Source organism: Gnatocerus cornutus, chromosome 2 (assembly GCF_029298725.1).
Source record: "Gnatocerus cornutus isolate USDA-ARS CGAHR chromosome 2, icGnaCorn1.1, whole genome shotgun sequence".
Classification (NCBI taxonomy): Eukaryota; Metazoa; Arthropoda; class Insecta; order Coleoptera; family Tenebrionidae; genus Gnatocerus; species Gnatocerus cornutus.
Window position 1 is genome coordinate 10530637 of NC_142234.1, and position 19617 is coordinate 10550253.

General features: G+C 35.5%; 4 protein-coding genes across 4 annotated transcripts; all 4 read left to right on the top strand.

Annotated features, from left to right (window-relative positions):
• The first annotated feature begins 7445 nt into the window (after window positions 1-7445).
• LOC148178894 (protein APCDD1-like) lies at window positions 7446-10660 on the top strand. The gene is made up of 4 exons (XM_088029447.1): window positions 7446-7567; window positions 8341-8470; window positions 8865-9136; window positions 9194-10660. Exons 1-4 carry the CDS (start codon window positions 7507-7509, stop codon window positions 10324-10326), a joined length of 1596 nt encoding a protein of 531 aa, XP_087885573.1. The 5' UTR covers window positions 7446-7506; the 3' UTR covers window positions 10327-10660.
• A 1535-nt stretch (window positions 10661-12195) lies between these two features.
• On the top strand, window positions 12196-14358 carry LOC148178895 (sodium-coupled monocarboxylate transporter 1-like). Its single transcript, XM_088029495.1, has 8 exons — window positions 12196-12419; window positions 12468-12745; window positions 12793-13015; window positions 13063-13203; window positions 13254-13472; window positions 13515-13785; window positions 13836-14038; window positions 14088-14358. The coding sequence occupies exons 1-8, from the start codon at window positions 12199-12201 to the stop codon at window positions 14356-14358; spliced, it is 1827 nt and encodes a 608-aa protein (XP_087885621.1). The 5' UTR covers window positions 12196-12198.
• Window positions 14359-14771: 413 nt separating this feature from the next.
• Window positions 14772-16910, top strand: LOC148178896 (sodium-coupled monocarboxylate transporter 1-like). The gene is made up of 8 exons (XM_088029496.1): window positions 14772-14983; window positions 15033-15310; window positions 15356-15578; window positions 15623-15763; window positions 15812-16030; window positions 16078-16348; window positions 16395-16594; window positions 16643-16910. The coding sequence occupies exons 1-8, from the start codon at window positions 14784-14786 to the stop codon at window positions 16908-16910; spliced, it is 1800 nt and encodes a 599-aa protein (XP_087885622.1). The 5' UTR covers window positions 14772-14783.
• A 629-nt stretch (window positions 16911-17539) lies between these two features.
• LOC148178897 (zinc transporter ZIP1-like) lies at window positions 17540-18853 on the top strand. Its single transcript, XM_088030033.1, has one exon. The coding sequence runs from the start codon at window positions 17701-17703 to the stop codon at window positions 18688-18690; it is 990 nt and encodes a 329-aa protein (XP_087886159.1). The 5' UTR covers window positions 17540-17700; the 3' UTR covers window positions 18691-18853.
• The last annotated feature ends 764 nt before the right edge of the window (window positions 18854-19617 follow it).

Genomic DNA, 19617 nt, shown 5'->3' on the forward strand with positions numbered 1-19617 from the left:
CGCAAGGTACCCGATCTAATTAAACTAGAAAGAAAAAAAACTCAAGAAAACAAACTTCACTTAACTTGGATCAAAAAATCGAATTATAACTGCTCCTAGTTATATTGGAAAATTGTATCTGAGAGTCTGAGATCTTGAAGTTTCGTTCTTTCAATTTCAGGTAATTATAACTGACTCTTGAAGAGTCAGGACGTGTAGTTAGAAAATGAAATTAAATAAGCTCGACTAGAGAGCGATCTCTAGGAGTGAATGTTCTTTGCACCGCCGGAGAATCAATACTAACTTCGCGACGATGATTGCCCTTAATTGTGATTCTATGCATAGTTGCCACATTCTGCCAGAAACACTAATTATACACACTCCAACAGATTTATTTAATTAAAGAAGTTTTGCTTTACCGCATAGTTCCCATAACTTTGTCAAAGGTTCTCGTTTAATTTCGTTTTTTATGACCCAACTCATTTTCCCCCCGCATGTGTTTTTTCCTGCAGAAATAAATCAGCAGGACGCGATATCTCATTAAAGCGAAAAGCGATATCTCGGTCCAAACAATAATCCAAAAAACCATTACTTCCATATTTAATGCTTTTTTCTGAACGACTGTGGCGTTTCTCCCCCTTATTATTAGAATACGTGAACATTGAGAAGGTGCACATATTATGTCGGACCCTCTCATACAGAAAAAAAGAAAAAACTAAGCAGAAATGGCCAAGCAATTCGTAGTCTATCCCTACAGCGCTTCATTCATCCCCGCGGGCTTCGCCAGCCGTAAACTCCGACCCTCCACCACCCTAAACATCACACCCGTGTCTATGTTTTTTTACGACTGTTTGTCCCGAACAGAATTACTTCTCGACCAAGATTCCACATATTTAATTATAAGTCTTTATAATTAATATTTATATTTTATGTTTATTTAGCAAAATAAGAGTATATGGGTAAAAAGTAAAATATTTTTAAATTATCTAGAACCTTGGGGGTAATAAAAGCAGCTCGTTTATTGAGGGCAGGCGTCGATAAGAAAATGTCGTTATAAAAACACCCTCACGTTGCTGTAAACAAAAAAGTTTCTAACGAGAGCTCCCGTCCTTAATGAAGCAACGAAAAACCAAGATCTTCGTCACCGGCTGATGTCGTTAAACGTGCTTATTTCTTAATACGCATTTCTTTCTTTTAATGCCCCATTTAAAACCGAACGTATCCCCAATTACTACTTGGCCAACAGTTGGAAATTCCATCACAAATTCAAACTCCTCCGAGATGGTGCGAAAGTTTTCTAGTTAGAAGCGCAATAATATGAAGAGAATAGCCCAAAGTTTTCCATTAAAAGCAAATTTTGAATGTCGAGAAAGGAAAAATCGCGTATGAAAAGCCATTCACCGGAACCAATGAACTGAAAAGTCGGGATAAAGTTTTCCACCTCCCCCTGGTCAACGTTTTCCCTCTCTTAATTAGCTTAGATTCCGAGCAATAACGACTGGAATTTTTGCCGAAAAAACGTTTTTAGCAAGCCCCCACCATACTTCAAGATAAGGGGAGGTTGCCGAGCAGGCAAACACCCATTTAGTCTCTAGCGTTTCTTATAATAATCTTGGGGCGAGCATGGGGTAGTTAGTTTTGGGAGTAAGGGGGGCGCCCCGACGTTGGCCTTTTTTAGTAATGCGGAAAAGCGAGATGTGTTTTGGTCGCAGATAATGTAATGAGGGATTTGAGTTATAGCTTTATTAAACGACGAATTCGTTGTCTTTGTCCTGCATCAGCTGGAATCCTAAAAACATGCTAATGGGACTCCGAACGCAGTGCCAAAATAAGACGGTTATCAATTCGGAATTAATTAAACCGAAAGAAATATACATCACACTTCCTTTTCTGCTCATTTTAATTCTGACAACCCCAACTGTTCGGTTTTTATATTTATCGAGAAAAAGACCACGCGCGTTCAAACTCTCCATTCTCTCCTGTATTAGCTGGAGCTTAATTCTTCTACAAAACAAAGCCTTGGTAGATACATTTCTACCCCAGATTATGCCGTTATATATACGAGCGTTTCCCCGAAAAGAAAGCGTGTGTAGATATAATATATAGTGGTTGTCACGTGCATTATTTATATTACCCGCATCCAAGGGGATTGCCGTCTTAATGACATTGTTAACTTTTTTCTCGGACGAGCTTTGCTAAAGCTCACGTCATCGATTTTAATTTTCTACGAACAAAAAGCTCAGCGAAACGAGAAATGTTTTATGTGGTCTGGTCAGTGGTATCATCTTCATTTATTTTGGCATTAAGGGGCTCTAAATGGTAAATTGTTTAATTTATTCAGTTCAGTTTCAGATATAAATTTATCGTTTGATTATTAATAAGTTTTTGGTTAATCATGATAATCTTATTCCGGGTTATGTTGAGAAACTGTAATAATTGTATGAGCTAGTTTAACCAGATATGGTGCTGTGTTTATGGTTCAAATTGATGATTAACTTTCATAAAATTTTACGGCTTTTACCTGTAAAACTGAGTTTCACATTATGCTTTTTCAGTCGCATTTATTTTAGGTACCTTTTTTATTTATATTTCACATCTGCTAGAAAATAAAATCCTGCTGCACATGACGATAAAGAGGCTTCCACAGCTTCGTTTTTTACTCGACCATAAAGTATTTCTTTATCGCTTGGTATTTTAAATAATTTGTGTTGCACTTATATAATGTATTTAGTTCTTCCATAAGGGTGCCAGCAAAACGATAATTCAATTATAAATTCTTCGAATCAATATCAGCTCAGTTTAAAAATTTGCAATAAAAAATATTATGATCAATTCACTGCCTCCGATTCAGCAGGAGCCGGGAAGATCGCTCATTCCTCTCGTCATAGATCAAAACTAGTCAAAGAAACGTTTGAGTAAAAAACAAAAATGGCTTCTCTGCTCGCCACTTAATAACGTAGCTGACGCACCGAAAATATAATTTAATTTTAGTATTTTTTGTTCCGCTTGCGTGGCAGTGCCACCATTTCAGCAAGGCCGTTTGTTGAGGACGAGCGATTATGAAAGGTCCCGTGCCGAACGCTCCCAACTTATTGTCGAACGGGGTATATTTCGCGGGACGTGGATTGAATCCTAGTGCGATCTTTTTTCAGGAGACGGTCCACTTCAATTTATCAGAGACGGTGTCGCCCCTTTCGCCACCTGTCACAACTGAACGCGCGGACGCCCATATTTCATACCGACGAACATTATACCTGGGCCCTAATGGGCGCCCTCGCTTACGCTACGACGCACTTATTTACACGAGGCTTTTGCAATTTTTTCATTTCTTTTTCAAATTACACATATTCGTCACAACAGAAAGTTTAATCTGAAAGAACATTACAGACGCGTACTTTTTTTACATGTGTGATTTCGTTTAATTCAGTTCTTGTGAATATTTGTTTAAATTTGACACTTTTGCAGGTGCTACCAACTTGTTTACAAAATGAACACTTAGCGGTATTAGATTTTTATTGTTTTCCAGATTCAGTCCATTTATGGTAATTAATGTCTCGCATCTCCCGCCTCCGAGGGCGCCGTCCCCGCTCAGAGCGCCATTCTTCCAACCGAAAAGACATTACATAAGTATCTGTCTGTAGTTTCGATGTCACATATTAATGGCGGTAGATTCTCGCATGTCATTGAGCCGGATGCGCCGGTAGCCCATACATCTCTAGGAGTTTTAATAACGTTCAAGAGAAAGACCGGGGGCGACGGTGGCGGCGGCGGTGGCATAACAGTCCCTCATTAGACATGTCTCCACACTCGCACGGTGGCGCAGTAACCATTTTGTGCCTGAGGCGTGGGGCGGCGGGGCCGGTGACGTCACGACGTCGGCGCGCCGAGCGTCCCGCCTCCACAGCCGCCGCTAATCAGCTCCTCCACGCGACACTTTGCGTTATCGATCTCATCTCGGCCGGTCTACGCCGACTGCGTTCACGCATTCGAAACATTAATTTATTATTAATTAAATGCTTAATTATTTATATCTAATTGCTTGAAGATGGCGCTTTTTTATTGTTCGAAAGGCGACCGCGCAATTCGCGTTATTTAATTATTTATGGAAGAGGAGAAGATGCCGTAATGGGGGTGGTGGTTGATGCAAATTTTGGTGGAGGATTCAGAGGGGTCAAATCGATTTGAAAGTGGAGAAGGCAAGTGGTCTTTACAAAAAAGAATTGCGAATCTCTACGTTGATAAAAATCCACAAACTCTATTCTTGTCCATTGTTTACGTCCAAGTAAATAAATAACATAATTTAAATTATATTTATTTAGATTCTTGAAAGACACCAAATAACAAATGTAAAATTTTTGATACTGACATCAGTTTGTTATTGACCAAGACAACATTTTTTGTATTGTTTTATTGACAATAGAGAAGTAATCGTATATTTTATGTATTTATGTCCATTGTTTATTTTTCTAGAATATTAATGACAATCTAATTCGTTTTAAAGATCCAACGAAATCTTTCAATTTACACGAAAAACATTTAGATTACAATTAGTTCAATCCTTTGTGTTTAAAAATATTAATTTATATAAACCGGTCAGTACCCAGAAGGTTTTCAATGCATATTTTACTGACGTGGCGTCCTTCAGCAAGTGTAAAAATTTAATTAGCAATTTGCGTAAATATAATGTAATGTTCTTGCAGTCTGCTCTCAAGTTGTATTTTAAATAATTTTACTTGATGATGATCAAAAAAAATACAGAAAAGAACTAATCTTGTCTAAACTAAACGACTCTAAAATAGGTGTTACACAAAGCAAAATTTTTGTTTTCATCACCACTAGAAGATTTGATTGATTGAATCACATGTTTGTACATAATATAATATTATGTAACTAATCTTCACGAAAACTAAATAAACGAGTTGTAGATTCTGCGGTTTGAAAACTGTTTTAAGAGAAAACAAAAGTTCTCACCCAAAAGTTGTGTGCGTGTTCTCACTTTGCAGAGGTAAAAAAGCTACTGGTCCTAACCTAGCCCAATTCGCTCTTCAAAGCATCAAAAATCGAAAATATCGATTGATTCCCCCCGTGGTCTAACCGATCGAAAAACTTGCACAAAGAAATTGAACATTCATAAAAAATATCACCCCACGTTTTTTGCACCCTTCAAGTATCGCAACCCCTGTTTTTTCACCCTAGTGTGTGCGGCAGAGAATCGGTTTCTGTTGGCCGAGACGTAAGATTTCTCTGTGCTGAAAACGTTTAAAAAAAAACAAATTCTTTTCCAAACTGGATAAAATAAACTTAAGCTTAAATGGTAACAAAACTCGCATTGTTTTGATCTAGGCATTTCAATATCAACCAATTTTCGTAATTTTAGATGAAAGAGAAATAATTGTACGTAGTTGGTTTATAAAAATGATAAGTGATATTGTGAAGCACAGTCAAATGGCAGATCGGAAATCATTTTACTACTAAGAGAAAGTGTGCAGGATTCGAGAATGCAAATATAGTATTTTTTTACCCTAACGAAGCCACCCTCGCTTTTTTCACCCTCAAGTCAATGTGAAGTGGTTCTCGGGAGTCGTCGGAGCTTTTTTAAATTTAGAAACGCAGGGCGCGCGCTCGATTCATTTGGACGACTTCAATCTTCCCTAACTTGAAAAAAATCTATAATGGTGTATATGTGTATATAAGATATGCTAGTTAGAAGGAAGGAAAAGAAGTTTTGATTGCTTCATTCGAGGAGCTAAGCGCTCGAACACGCACAGAACAGAAAAAATAGACGTTTAGAAACTAAAAACTTGTGCTACTGGTAAACAATCTTAATCAATTAATAATAGTTTCCAGTGTTTGTAAATATGTAAGTTAAATACAGAAACTACAAGTGTATTCGATTAGCGGCGACTTCCGGAAATAAACCGAGACTTTTCTCAGCCCCATCGAATAATGCCATTTTTAGTAAAAATATGTCTTTGTATGATAAAACTAAAATGGGATGAGTCTGACTGTCGGTGGATGACGCCGTGTTATTCTGACGGGACAGGCGGCCTGTTCATGCGTGAACTTTAAAAGCTCGCTGTTACATGACAGTTACAGCTATGTTGAATTTTACTGAACTGATTTCGTTTAAATGCGGGAAAAACGAGCTACTTTGTCTTGTCTCTTTGCTGCTTTACAATAAATATAAGCAGATAAATCTTGACACGCCTGGAAATTAAAACGTTGCGGCTTCAGAAATGAACACTCAAAGCACTTCTGGTGTTTATGTTTAGATTTGTACCTGTATCTGTGGAGATTTTTTTTTGTTATTGTTTGCTTTGTAATCGAATTAAATTGCAGGAACGCAGCAGATTTATAAAAGGTAAAGCGACATCTTTGAGAGAGGTTTAGAGGCGTGGAGTTTTATATGAGCTTCGATAATTCTGTAGAACTCGATCTGCTGTATTTTAGGGCGTACGAATATAGCTGGCGGGTCGGTAGAAAATGCGTTTTACAGTAATCTGCCATTTCCACAGAGTTCTTTCGATTTCAAGAAATCTACTTTTACAAGTCTCTTTTCAGCATGTAAATTTGAAAATTTTGACAGTGGAATTCACGAAATCAAAATTGCAATGTTTAATTAATACATAAATATGCAAACTTTATCTACAACTTTGATAGTTGCAATAAAAATTTGTATTCTTTTCATACTAACCAATTTGTTGAGGTAACATTTGTTTGACAATTTATTTAGTGAAGACAAGACTCCAAATTGCCATGAACCAATATCAGTGATTTAATAACAATCAGACATAATAAATCACAAGTTTCACGTAAAAAAGTTCCTGCAGTATAAAAGTCGACTCTTATTTATGATATTCTTTAGAAACCCTCTCGTAAAATCGGGTCGTAAATCAAAACGTTTAAGCGTTTCAAAATCATCTCCTAAAATAAATAGACAGTTAAAGCCAGGTAGAAGTTACCTTTATAAAGACCTGCTTTATATCCAAAATTTTAGCAATGAATATTTCATCCGCAGAGGCAACCAACAGAAAAAAAATCAAGACGCATCCCATAGGCGGCTCGTTAGGAAATGATGGCTTAATTGAATCTACGAGAAAATAATATTTTTTGAGTGACCGTATTTTCAATTCCTTGGCGTCATTACAGGAGCCCCTCTTTTTAGAGTCCGTGCGGCTGCTTCCGTTAGCTGTAAAAATATTTTTTGTGCAAAAATTATAATGTTTCTATATTTTTTTCTTATAATAAAAGTGGCTAATTCAAGATAATTATTACGCACGTTATTTGGGTTTTCTTTTCGAATCATAAAGTGTACATATTTGAGACAATGAGTCTTCGTTAATGAATCTCATTTATAAAAATACCCCTGCGCCGCCTCTGCTAACAAGCCTTCGTGTAACCTGTCAAAAGCTGACCCCCCGCAGACTTGACAAGAAACGAAAAGGTACCAAGGAGTCTCCATCCATTCTCGTTCCACCCTTGGTCTCGTGCAGACCTGTTATTTCTCTGTTGTGCATTGGTAGTGTCATGTGTTCGTGCAAAAAAGGATTGCGCCGAATGATCTCCGCTTGGATATACTTAATTAATGGTAAAACCCTTGAAACCGTTTCCCATTTTTACGTTTTACGACTGAATAATGAGCGAAAACTGTTTCTGTGTGTGTCTTGTGCGATATTTGAAACCGCAGGAAGTCGAGGGTGTTTAGCGGTGATTTATGATGGGGAAACTATAAGCTGCGAATTTCGAATATTTTTAGCCGCGTCAATCATTGCAGATTTCATTGAACAGTTCTTGTAAATGATCCTAAATATAAATAGATATGAATCATTTTCTTAAATATTTTTTTATGTGTTTGATCTTGAATGTCCCGAACTTGTCAATCATTCATCCCGAGTGATTCTCGGCCACATGTGACAATGTAAACATTGAAATACAGTGCTAACACCACGAAAAAACAAAAACAAACTGTGTGTATTTAAAGTTCCAATTTTAAACAGCATGTAACTCTCCTTCCTCTACAGTCGTGTAACACAAGCAATTAACTCCAAACAGATAAACTTCCCCTAGATAAAACTTGAAATGTTTAAACAAACATGAGACTGTTTAACCACTCATCGAAGTTCTGGTTTCGGTTTTCGTCATCGAATAAATCAATCGATGTGAAAGCACAATGCAACCGGGAGAGGCTCTGAGGAAAATAAATAACGTTTTTAAGTGGCATGAATAATAAAGTCGGGACTTTTTTTCCGATACCGCGACTGGATTTAAAAAAAGAGACACCCTCACTGCATGGTACACGCCACGATATAATAAATGGTTTTCATGGCCCGTCTGGATGGAATTAATAAATTATGTTTGTAGTAATAGGAACGTATGCTCTGGGAGAATTAGCAAAATGCGAGAAGGTGGCGGTCGTGGCGGCGTGGAGAGATCACAATACAATTGTGGAGACTACCCTTAAAACGTTGGCGGGAACATGGATTTCAGAAGGGTAAGGTCCAAATCAAATAAAAATTAATATTCTTCCTAATCTAACAATTATCGTTTAAACACTCTGAAGAAAAAGGAGGTGACCAAAGGATTATCTATTTTCTACTGAGTACAGTAAAGTCACGAACATCTTAAAACAAAATTCTTAGAATTAGAGAGCGACTTTGGATTCTCGAAAAGATTTTCAATCAGCAGGTGGCGTTTGAGACGACCTTTTTCCAACGGTGTTTGAACAACCACCCGCTGCTCAGATTTTATCGTCTTTTACCTGTTGTCGAAATTTTGACAGTTATTTATGACGTTCTTTGATGTCATCCTTTATCACAACAAAAATCACACACAAACTACCTACTCAGAATTTTAACTTTCTTAAATAAACATTTTCTTCTTGGCAGATGCGAAATACGGCCGGGGCCAGAGTATGTTCTCCGATTTTATACTTTTACAATCGATGGGTTGTATAATTTGGTGCAGCATCATTATTGGGATGATTCCTGTTCTTCGCCGAAATTAACAGTCATCTCTCATGGAAGAATTACTTTGAGAAACTCTCTCATTCAACCAGAGGCTTCTAATGGACTTGCAAAGCCTATAAATATTACTGTGATCCCTCAAGATGGCAGTGCTGCTGAAGAGTTGAACAAACTGGTGGCGAAACAATGCCCAGGTTTGTGTTCATTAAATTTGAAGCAATTGTCATTTTAAATTTGATTTTTTCTTTTAGGTCAGTATTGGAAGTCGTGGAAGCGCAACGAAGAACACCTCGTTTTTGACAACCGTCAAGATCGTCGTGGCTCTTTTAACCTATGGTCACATTCCTATCAATCTATTAGCAAACATGGACCACCCAACTCACCCAATCTTCTACAAATGGCAGGAGAAATTTCTTGTTTAGGTTCTCTCAAATGGGCTTTCAACGAATTGAAACTTTTGAAGCTCCAGATAAGACCAATTTATCAACACCTAAAAGAAGCTGAAATGGAACTTTTTCTAGGAGACATTCACACCAATAAAAAGCGACGCGAATTTTACTCCCCCACGAGCTTTCAAACACCTTTAATCAAACAAACAAAAGGAGAAAATCTTACGGTTTATAAAAATTATTTTCACATTAAATCTTCCAACTCGCTTCCAACAAGCTTCATGACCAATACCAAGACTCCTCTTCACATGATCGAAAAACTTCATCTTCCTCCATACATATGGGGCCAATGGGTTTCCACAAGATGCGAAAGTAGACCACTAGACGTGTATCTAATGCGACATTTTTCGTTTTACGAAGATCTTCGATGGATTGGAGAACACAAATTTTTCTCTGACCCTTTTTGTACTTATCCTAAGTTTATTGTGACTGCAAGAGGACACTTTAACATCATTGGAGACAGCGAAGAAATTAAAGGAGTGTCAAATGTGGATTTTCAAATCGAAGCCGCTACTTTGACGGCTCTTGACGAAAAAGTGATTACGGATATGCGATTACCGGGCATCTGTGGAGTGGGCAAGTGGGAAGTGAATGTTCCTAAAGAACTAGGCCCTACCAATGGGTGTATTAATTTGGGAATTTTGATCCCTTCAGTAAGATTCGATATTGTGAAAGTCGAAATGGGCTATAATGGTTCGTGGCTGCTGTTTTTGGGACAAGCTGATACTAATAATTTTCCGACCACGCAGGATGAAAGACCGACTGCGTTTCAGTTGCCGTTGCTTAATTGTGGAAAAGTGTCGTTTTCTGAGAGACTAAAAGAAAGGCTTGAGATGAAATTTTATTTAGAGGGCGGAGGGACTTATTTTGGTAGAAACAACTTACTGGTTTTATACGCGGTTTTTGTTGCTTTGTATATCGTAAAGTTATTCTAGACCGATGTATATTTTTTATATTGTATAATATTATGTAGTAGAGATACTTATTATGTGTATACTAATTTATAGCACGCCAGAGAATTGTACATACATATTTATTTAAGTTTCTTTTAGAAGGGGACAATAACAGTGATAATAAAATAATCTTTGGCATATTTGCCACAATTTGTATACGAAATTACTAGTATAGGTATTTTACAATTTGTAACTAATGTTAACTCTTGTAAAAATTTTAACCAGATTTAGCTAATTCACACTAAATTTTATTACAACTAACTAAGAATAATGTTTGTATATATATATTTCTTTATTTTTACCTGTTATAATTATATTTTATACAAACATAGACTTTTATTTATTTTATTAGTACTTATGACACCAAGCCGCCTATTCCCAAAAAATCAAATCTTTGAATTTTTTTGTGACATCTGTAATTTATTTTAACTCTCAACGTATAAAGCCGTCTTAATTTCTAAAATTTCTAAATTACCTGACAAAGAAATAATAAATTAAATATAACAATTAAAAACTCCTTGCTATTTTTTTTTCTGAAATTTACAAATATTATATAACCGCATCATTCGCTTATTGTTTGAAATTATTTAGAGTAAATAAACCTAAATTTGTAGGTGCACAAATCTGATTCTTATTTGAGAATTCTTTGAATAGTTAAAATTAAAATACACAAGTTTTTTGATAATTTTTTGTAAGTTTTTTTTAATTTGATTACACAACAAAATTAAAATAAAACAACAAAATACAGAAAATTGTATTTTCAACGCACAAACCCATCCGCTGTTTTTAAATTGATTGATTCATTGATATAGGTACAAACTACATTTTTGATTGAGTTGTGAAAAAAAAGATTTATTTTGTTTTTTAGTACTTTTGTTAAGTTATCAAATTTCTATTGTCGTTCACTGTCTGTCGTGATTTCTCTTATCGATTGATTTTTTTATATCTTTTGTTCAACTTTTTTTATCGTGTAAAAATGGCATAAATAAAGTTATAATTGTCGTTAGGTTATCCTGTTTCAAACAAAATTTGTTCTGCAAAATATCAATCTTGTCGTGCCTCATTTAAAAAAGAAAAAAGATAAATACTTATTGACAACAAAATGTTAATTAATTTCTCTCAGAATTTCAGTGGAAAATTTCAGATTTATTTAAGTAGATAAGAAGAGATATTTGTAAATGTCTAAAAACGTTCGAGTTTTTTGATAATACCTATCAAATATTTGGTTTACTTATGTACCTAGTTATAAACTTGCATTTCTAAAATTTGCTATTTATTTTTTCGAATTCGTTTATTTTCGTAAAATAGAAATTCAATAAAAATATGTAGTACATATTGAATTCATTTTTTCCTTTATTCATTGAAACGTGCGCACAGCCGTCCAAATTGTTTTTGGCAAGATAAGAACTGTTTTTGAATGACTCTTTTTCATTATTTTGCACATTCATTTTACTACTTACAAATATACTGCACTTTCGGCTTTAAAATCATCTGTTTATTTATAACATTACATTTCCATTGTGTCTTAGTTCCTTTAACAATACTGCATAAATCATTCTTTGTTTACCATAAATGTCAACTTTACGTTATTTACACTAACTTTGGCAATAGCTCCACTATTCTCTAGTAGATTAATTTGATGCAATATACTCTTAATTAAATAAAACGACGTAATATTGGGTGACAAAATTTCATAATTGTTCGCAACTTAGCGAATACTACGTCAACAGAAAAACCCTTTTTTTATCTTCACGTCATATTTGGATAAGGATTTTCAATTTAGGAATAAAATAAAACAAATTTTTTCGCCGTCACGCCAGACAGTAGTCTAGATTGTGATTAAGTGATTTAATCATGAACTCGACAACCACAACTATGGTCGAAACCATAACAAAAATAACGAGTGTTACCTTTTCATGGTACGATTATATTCTGTTTTCGGTCATGTTGCTTTTCAGTGCCGTGATCGGTATTTATTTTGGTTGTTTCGGAAGTAAGCAGTCCTCAGCTAATGAATACTTGATGGGAGGCAAGACTATGAAAGTAGTTCCAATTGCTATTTCTCTAGTCGCTAGGTAATTATGAAACACTCGAATTTTGTAGATGAATTGTTCTGATTACAGCCACACTTCTGGGATATCTCTTATGGCATTGCCCGCAGATGTGTATCGTTATGGTGCTGGATACTGGTTAGGAGGTATTTCAATGGCAATTCTTTGCGTTATCACGATCTACGTTTACTTGCCGGTATTCTTTAATTTACAAATGATCAGTACATACGAATACTTGGAACGTAGGTTTGACAAAAGAACAAGGCTGTTCGCTTCTTTTCTTTACACCATGTCTGTCTTTCTCTACTTACCTATCGTTATTTATATTCCTGCTTTGGCGTTCTCAGCTGGTAAGCGTACAAGTAATTGGCGTCACTTCTTTTAACTTGACTTCTAGCTACTGGGATTAATGTCCACTTAATAACACCTCTAGTATGTGGTGTCTGCATCTTTTATACTACAATAGGAGGTCTGAAGGCGGTGGTTTGGACAGACACTTTACAATTCACAGTCACAGTCGGTGCAATTGCGACAGTTTTCGTATTGGGAGTTAAATCAGCCGGAGGTTTTGTGAGAGTTTGGAACAAAGCACTAGAAGGACACAGAATCGATATTTTTGAGTAAGAAGTTTCTTCCGACTTATTTTTATCCTTACACGCGTTTCCAGCATGGATTTAGATCCGACTAAACGTGAATCATTCTGGACAGTGGTCATCGGCTTAACAGTCCACTGGTTAGCCCAAATTAGTATCCACCAAAGTTGCGTACAAAAATTCTTGGCCGTGTCTACTCTACAGAAGTCAAAGCTGTACGTTTCGACATATTTTCATTTTATTCTCATTTAACAAGTAAATACAGATCTGTCGTTTTGTACACTTTTGGGATGACTGTGATGAAAACGGCCTGTGTCTTGACCGGTTTTGTCATGTACGCGAAATACTCAGATTGTGACCCATTAACCACAAAACAAGTGCAAAGAAACGATCAGCTTTTACCATATTACGTCATGGATGTCGCTAAGAATATTCCAGGTCTTTCCGGTCTGTTCATTGCAGGAATATTCTGTGCAGCTTTGAGGTAATCAAACTACAAGTTGTCACAACAATTTGTTTCTTTTAGTACCCTTTCAGCGACTCTAAACTGTCTGTCTGGAACAATATATGAAGACTTCGTCAGCAGATACATGAAGAAGGACGTTTCTTCGAGCACCGTCAGTACCATCTTGAAAATTATCGTGGTTGTCAGTGGAGTGTCGTGTGTTTTATTCGTTTTCTTAATAGAACACATGGGTGGTTTACTCAAACTGTCCATCAGTTTCCACGCTGTGACTCAAGGTCCATTATTAGCAATGTTCAGTCTCGGGATGCTTGTCCCTAAAGCCAACTCAAAAGTCTGAGTTTAAATCGTGTGTTTCCAAAAATCAATCGCAATTGATTGTAGGGAGCTTTCTATGGGGGGCTCGGAGGTCTTCTCTTCATTTCTGCAATTGCTTTTCCATCCAAATACTTTGAAATGCATGGATTATTTCGATATCCTCCTAAACCCCTTTCCACCGACGGTTGTGATGTCATAAACATGACAACAATCGTCATGAATTATGTGACTACCACACCAGTGTATGATTTTATAAATCAAACAGTCAAGTAAGTGGTTTTGATTATTATCTTAATTTTTATATGTTTTATATTCAAGCTCTACTAGTGATGGTGTTCAGATACCTTCCATATTTAGAATTTCCCACTACTATCACAGTTTGTTGGGCTGTGGTTTCGGTATGATCGTGGGATTAGCAATAAGTTACATGACAAACAAGAATGACCCACCTGTAGATAAATCTCTAATAAGTCCAGTGTGCCAATTTCTATTAAAAGAAGATAATTATTATAGTAATGGCGCTGTTACTTATAATACTGTCGATAAAGCGCTTCATAATTTAGTTTCTGAGTCAGAAAAGAAGTGTTAAATTAAACATGTAATGTAGGTACGTGTATATAATTGCTTAGAATAAATTTAAACTAATTATTGTGAGTGTTTGTCTTACATTTTGCCTTTTACATTATATTTAATACTTGAAAAAAAAAATGATGAGAGGAAGCTAAAAGAAATTACCTAAAAATATCAATTAAAAATTAAAAAAAAACTATGAGAATTGTAAAAAAGTGCATCTGATATTAGAGTATCTACCTGATATTATATCGACTGAGCACCTTTACAGAATAAATCCAGTTCAACAAAAACAAACCACGTCAAAAAAAGCTTTTCATTCTTTATCACAACGTCATGTTAGAGCATATTTGTGCAGGGATTTTGAAATCTAGCATCTACACAAATAACCCAATTCTTCCTTCCAAGCAGTCGACAATGGCCATGGACGCGACTAATACAACAATGGTCGAAACTCTAACAAAATTAACGAAAATTACATTCTCATGGTACGATTATATCCTCTTTTCCGTTATGTTACTGTTTAGCGCAGTGATCGGAATATATTTTGGTTGTTTCGGAAGCAAGCAATCTTCACCTAATGAATATCTCATGGGAGGAAGAACTATGAAAGTGATTCCCATCGCCGTTTCCCTCGTGGCTAGGTAAGTATGTAACAAACAAAACACTTAAAAGTCATTCTTTTGGTAATAGTCATACTTCTGGCATATCTCTCATGGCACTGCCTGCAGACGTTTATCGGTACGGTGCTGGATTCTGGTTAGGTGGTATTTCAATGGCGATACTGTGTGTTATTACAATCTACGTGTATTTGCCGGTATTTTTTAATTTACAAATGATCAGTACGTATGAGTACTTAGAACGTAGATTTGACAAAAGAACAAGACTTTTTGCGTCTTTTCTATACACTCTTTCAATCTTTCTGTACTTACCTATCGTCATTTACATCCCTGCATTGGCTTTCTCAGCTGGTAAGCAAAAATAAAATCAATATTTCTTTTTAACTTGATTCGTAGCTACTGGAGTTAATGTCCACTTGATAACACCTCTAGTGTGTGGTGTTTGCATCTTCTACACCACAATAGGAGGTCTGAAGGCGGTGGTTTGGACAGACACTTTACAATTCACAGTCACTGTAGGTGCTATTGCCACAGTTTTTATGCTAGGAGTCAAATCAGCAGGAGGTTTTACCAAAGTGTGGAACAAAGCACTAGAAGGACATAGAATCGATATTTTTGAGTAAGTGGATTTTACAAATTCGCCAATTTCACTTTTATTTTAAGCATGGATTTGGACCCTACAAAGCGCGACTCATTTTGGACAGTGGTCATCGGATTAACAGTACATTGGTTGGCCCAGTTCAGTATTCATCAAAGCTGCGTACAGAAATTCCTGTCTGTGTCAACTCTCAAAAGCTCTATGATGTAAGAATTAAACGTAATTATTTTTTTTTCAATAACGAAGTAAATTAGATCTGTTGCTTTATACACTTTCGGAATGACCGCAATGAAAACAGCGAGTGTCTTGACAGGCTTCGTCATGTACGCTAAATATTCAGACTGCGATCCATTGACGACGAAACGAGTCGAAAGAAACGACCAGTTATTACCCTATTATGTTATGGATGTCGCTAAAAATATTCCTGGTCTTTCCGGTCTCTTCATAGCGGGGATATTTAGTGCCGCACTAAGGTAATCAAAAGACGAATTTAGAAAAAATATTTTCTTGTTCTCTTTAGTACACTTTCAGCGACTTTAAACTGTTTATCAGGAACACTCTATGAAGATTTTATCAGCAAATTTATGAAAAAAGACGTCTCTGAAAAGAAAATTAGTAACATCTTGAAACTCATTGTGGTTATTAGTGGGGTCTTGTGCGTCTTACTCGTATTTGCAATTGAACACATGGGAGGTTTATTAAAATTGTCCATCAGCTTCAATGCTGTGACACAAGGTCCGTTATTAGCCATGTTTACGCTCGGTATGCTTTTCCCGAAAGCAAATTCAAAGGTAAGATTGTGCGAATATTTTTAAAAGTAATCATTTGAAATTTAAGGGGGCATTTTATGGTGGTCTTGCAGGACTTTTTTTCATTTCTGCAGTGGCTTTTCCAGCCAAATACTTTGAAATGCAAGGTTTGTTTCGATATCCGCCCAAACCTTTGTCCATCGACGGCTGTGCCGTTTTAAATATCACCACAATTACCAGAAATTATGCAACCACACCAGCTTATGATTTTCAAAATAAAACCGTCAAGTAAGTCCTATGTAAATCTTTATTATTGTCTGAAATTTTTAATTCAAGATCCGTCACTGGTGATTTTGAAGTGCCAGTAATATTTAAAATTTCTCACTACTATCACACTTTGTTGGGTTGTGCTTTTGGGATGATAGTTGGACTAGTGATCAGTTACATAACGAATGCAAATGATCCACCTGTTGATAAGTCTCTGATCAGTCCTGTAAGTCAATTTCTTTTGAGAAATGAGCGTTGTAGGAACGATGCTGTTGCTTACGATACTGTGGACAAGGCACTTCATAATTTAGTTTTTAATTCGGAAAAGAAAGATTAAATTTGTATTAAAATTTAATAGGATGATAATGAGAACAAAATTAAATTCTAAAGCAGAATTATTTTTTCGCTTAGAAGACTTGCAACCAGTAATACACAATTTTAAAGGTTGCAATCATTTCGTTACCAGTATATTTGGTTGCATATCATAATCCATTGGTTTTGTTTCAATTTTCTATATTCTGTCTAAATTGTCGTGGATTTTCAAAATTCACTTTTGATTCTCTTTAAGTTTTACACTTTTTTGATTCTATATTTTAATAAATCAATTCTGTATTTTTTTAGATTTTGAAGAAACATTTTTTTTATGCAAATCCTTTATATTTTCTCTGAGCTTTACACAGGTATCCCAGAATGTTCGCACTTAATTTGAATGGTAAATTATTTGATACAATATGAGCTGAGGTCTCAATGTTTCAAACAGTATCAAATTCCCTAAGATCCTTGTAAATTTTTTTAATCGATCAATAAATCGTTAAACCTCTACTAAAATTTTATAGCCTCTTCGTTTTGTTCTGATTTTTCCTCCTACATACCTTTAAAGTGTCAAATGATAAGAACGGTATCAAACAACCGAGTCTTATCGCTCTTGTTACTTATTATTGCACATCACAGGTATTAGTTCTCTATTACCTTTACTGAACATATTGCCATTGAGCAACCAAGTCATTCAAAATATCGTTTATTGAATTATTATCAAACATTGTTAACATGGTGTTATCGTCAGAAGTACAGTGACCGTAAGAGCAACGTTATCTGTATGTTGAGTTCTGGTTCAGTCTAAGTTAAAAATGAATTGTGATGACAAAGTAATCACTGCTAAGTCAGTGGCAATGTGCGTTTTATTCACCGCATCTCTAACTCTCGGATCGATTCCAATTCTTTTGGCAAGAGTATTTAGATGGAGCTCAGGAAAGAAAAATGCTTATGTTGAAAAACTTCTCTGTGGTGGTGGTGGAGTTTTATTGTGTACCACCTTTATTCATCTACTCCCAGAAGTTTCAGAAAAGATTACAAAATTGAGTAGTATACCAACTAGTGACATCCACTATGCTGAACTGTTAATGTGCGCTGGCTTCTTCACAATGTATTTTGTTGAAGAATGTGTCCATTCGTGCTTACATCGACATGCTGAAGAAGAAGTTCTAGTTCGAAGTCTTTCTATTAGACGTGGTACAATATCATCGGAATCTGGAAAGTCAAACAATCTTCAAACAATCGAAGGACCGATAACAGTATGTGTTGATGACAACAAACACTTTGATCAGTCGTACACTGAACATCATCACAGACATGGTGAAGGTCATAGTCACTTTCTATCAGACAATGAATCAACTTTAATAACCATCAGAGGATTGTTTGTGGTTTTAGCACTGTCAGTACACGAACTTTTTGAAGGTTTAGCTGTTGGTTTGGAGTGTTCAAGTAAAAATGTTTGGTACATGTTTGGAGCAGTGAGCGCCCATAAACTTGTCATTGCATTTTGCATAGGAATGGAACTCGTGACCTCTGGAATGAAAGTGTCTTTAATTGTTCTTTATATATTCATCTTTGCAGTCGTTAGTCCATTAGGTATTGGCATGGGTATTATTATAACAAACGAAGGACAATCCTCCACTGATATACCCTCAGTATTATTGCAAGGACTTGCATCAGGAACTTTGCTTTATGTCGTTTTTTTTGAAATACTCAATTCTGAACGAAAAAGTGGTTTGTGTCAATTTTTTGCTGTACTTGTTGGTTTTCTGATAATGTTAACTATAAAGTTTTTGCAAGACTGAAAAGAGTATTTTACAGTTTTAAAATCTCTTCAGCTGTGTGATATTGTCAGTAATTAAGAGTGCACGGTATGAGTGCTCTTGGTAGTTAACTACTATGTGGTTGTGAGCTAAAAATTTGAATACTGTGTAATTCCGACTTTAAATAATAAAACTTTTTGTTTTCGCTGTTTCGTTATTTTATGATTTCGATAAGTTGGTATAATCTTGAAATTGAATCGTTTTAGTCTTTAATCAAAAAATATAAACAAAAAAACTTATCTATTTATTTATCAACACGTGCCAAGGGCTCTGCTAAACTTATTGTCTACAGAATTGAAAATTAAACAATAACATAAAAAAGATCGTCATCTAAAAACATTTTTCTGCTTAAAAACAATTCAAAATTAATAGAACCTCATAGAGTTATCTTCAAAAGTATGCCTTGATACGTCAAGATATAAGTGTTGAATTAGATAGATAGCAAATCAAAGTTAAAAATTCGAGATAAAACTTTTGATTTGATAAAGTCAACGAACTGAGATTAATAGAGAAATAATCTGTATTTAATCAATTTAGTGTTTTAGTGTCTTTTAATTATTGTGGATAGAGGTATCCGAGAATAAATAATGTGAATCATAATAATGAAGTATGTACCTACTTACAAGACCATGAATGATCTCATAAAACCCACAACTTCAGCAAAAGAGGAAGGATGCAATTGCGCTTTATTAAGTTACTAACATAAACATTTCTAAATTAATCAGTATTAAGATACATACGTTTTGACACCTTTTCCGGAAGCTAGTGTAGGACTTTCTATAAAGACGTAACAAATTAAAGCAGCCTCTTCGTGCCTAGAATATTTAATTAAAAAAATATAATCCGCTTGAGGATAATTTTCTACGTTGTCATCACCACCAGTTTGGTAAAATTTTCTTGGTATCATAC

Excerpts from the sequence above, each read along its gene's own strand:
- LOC148178894 (XM_088029447.1), top strand. The coding sequence starts at position 7,507 with ATGTGTTCGTGCAAAAAAGGATTGCGCCGAATGATCTCCGCTTGGATA. Across the intron at positions 7,568-8,340 it reads TTGGATATACTTAATTAATG|TAATAGGAACGTATGCTCTG; the intron begins GTAAAACCCTTG and ends TTATGTTTGTAG. Across the intron at positions 9,137-9,193 it reads GGTGGCGAAACAATGCCCAG|GTCAGTATTGGAAGTCGTGG; the intron begins GTTTGTGTTCAT and ends TTTTTCTTTTAG.
- LOC148178895 (XM_088029495.1), top strand. The coding sequence starts at position 12,199 with ATGAACTCGACAACCACAACTATGGTCGAAACCATAACAAAAATAACG. Across the intron at positions 12,746-12,792 it reads TGCTTTGGCGTTCTCAGCTG|CTACTGGGATTAATGTCCAC; the intron begins GTAAGCGTACAA and ends CTTGACTTCTAG. Across the intron at positions 13,473-13,514 it reads ATATTCTGTGCAGCTTTGAG|TACCCTTTCAGCGACTCTAA; the intron begins GTAATCAAACTA and ends TGTTTCTTTTAG.
- LOC148178896 (XM_088029496.1), top strand. The coding sequence starts at position 14,784 with ATGGTCGAAACTCTAACAAAATTAACGAAAATTACATTCTCATGGTAC. Across the intron at positions 15,311-15,355 it reads TGCATTGGCTTTCTCAGCTG|CTACTGGAGTTAATGTCCAC; the intron begins GTAAGCAAAAAT and ends CTTGATTCGTAG. Across the intron at positions 16,349-16,394 it reads TCCCGAAAGCAAATTCAAAG|GGGGCATTTTATGGTGGTCT; the intron begins GTAAGATTGTGC and ends TTGAAATTTAAG.
- LOC148178897 (XM_088030033.1), top strand. The coding sequence starts at position 17,701 with ATGAATTGTGATGACAAAGTAATCACTGCTAAGTCAGTGGCAATGTGC.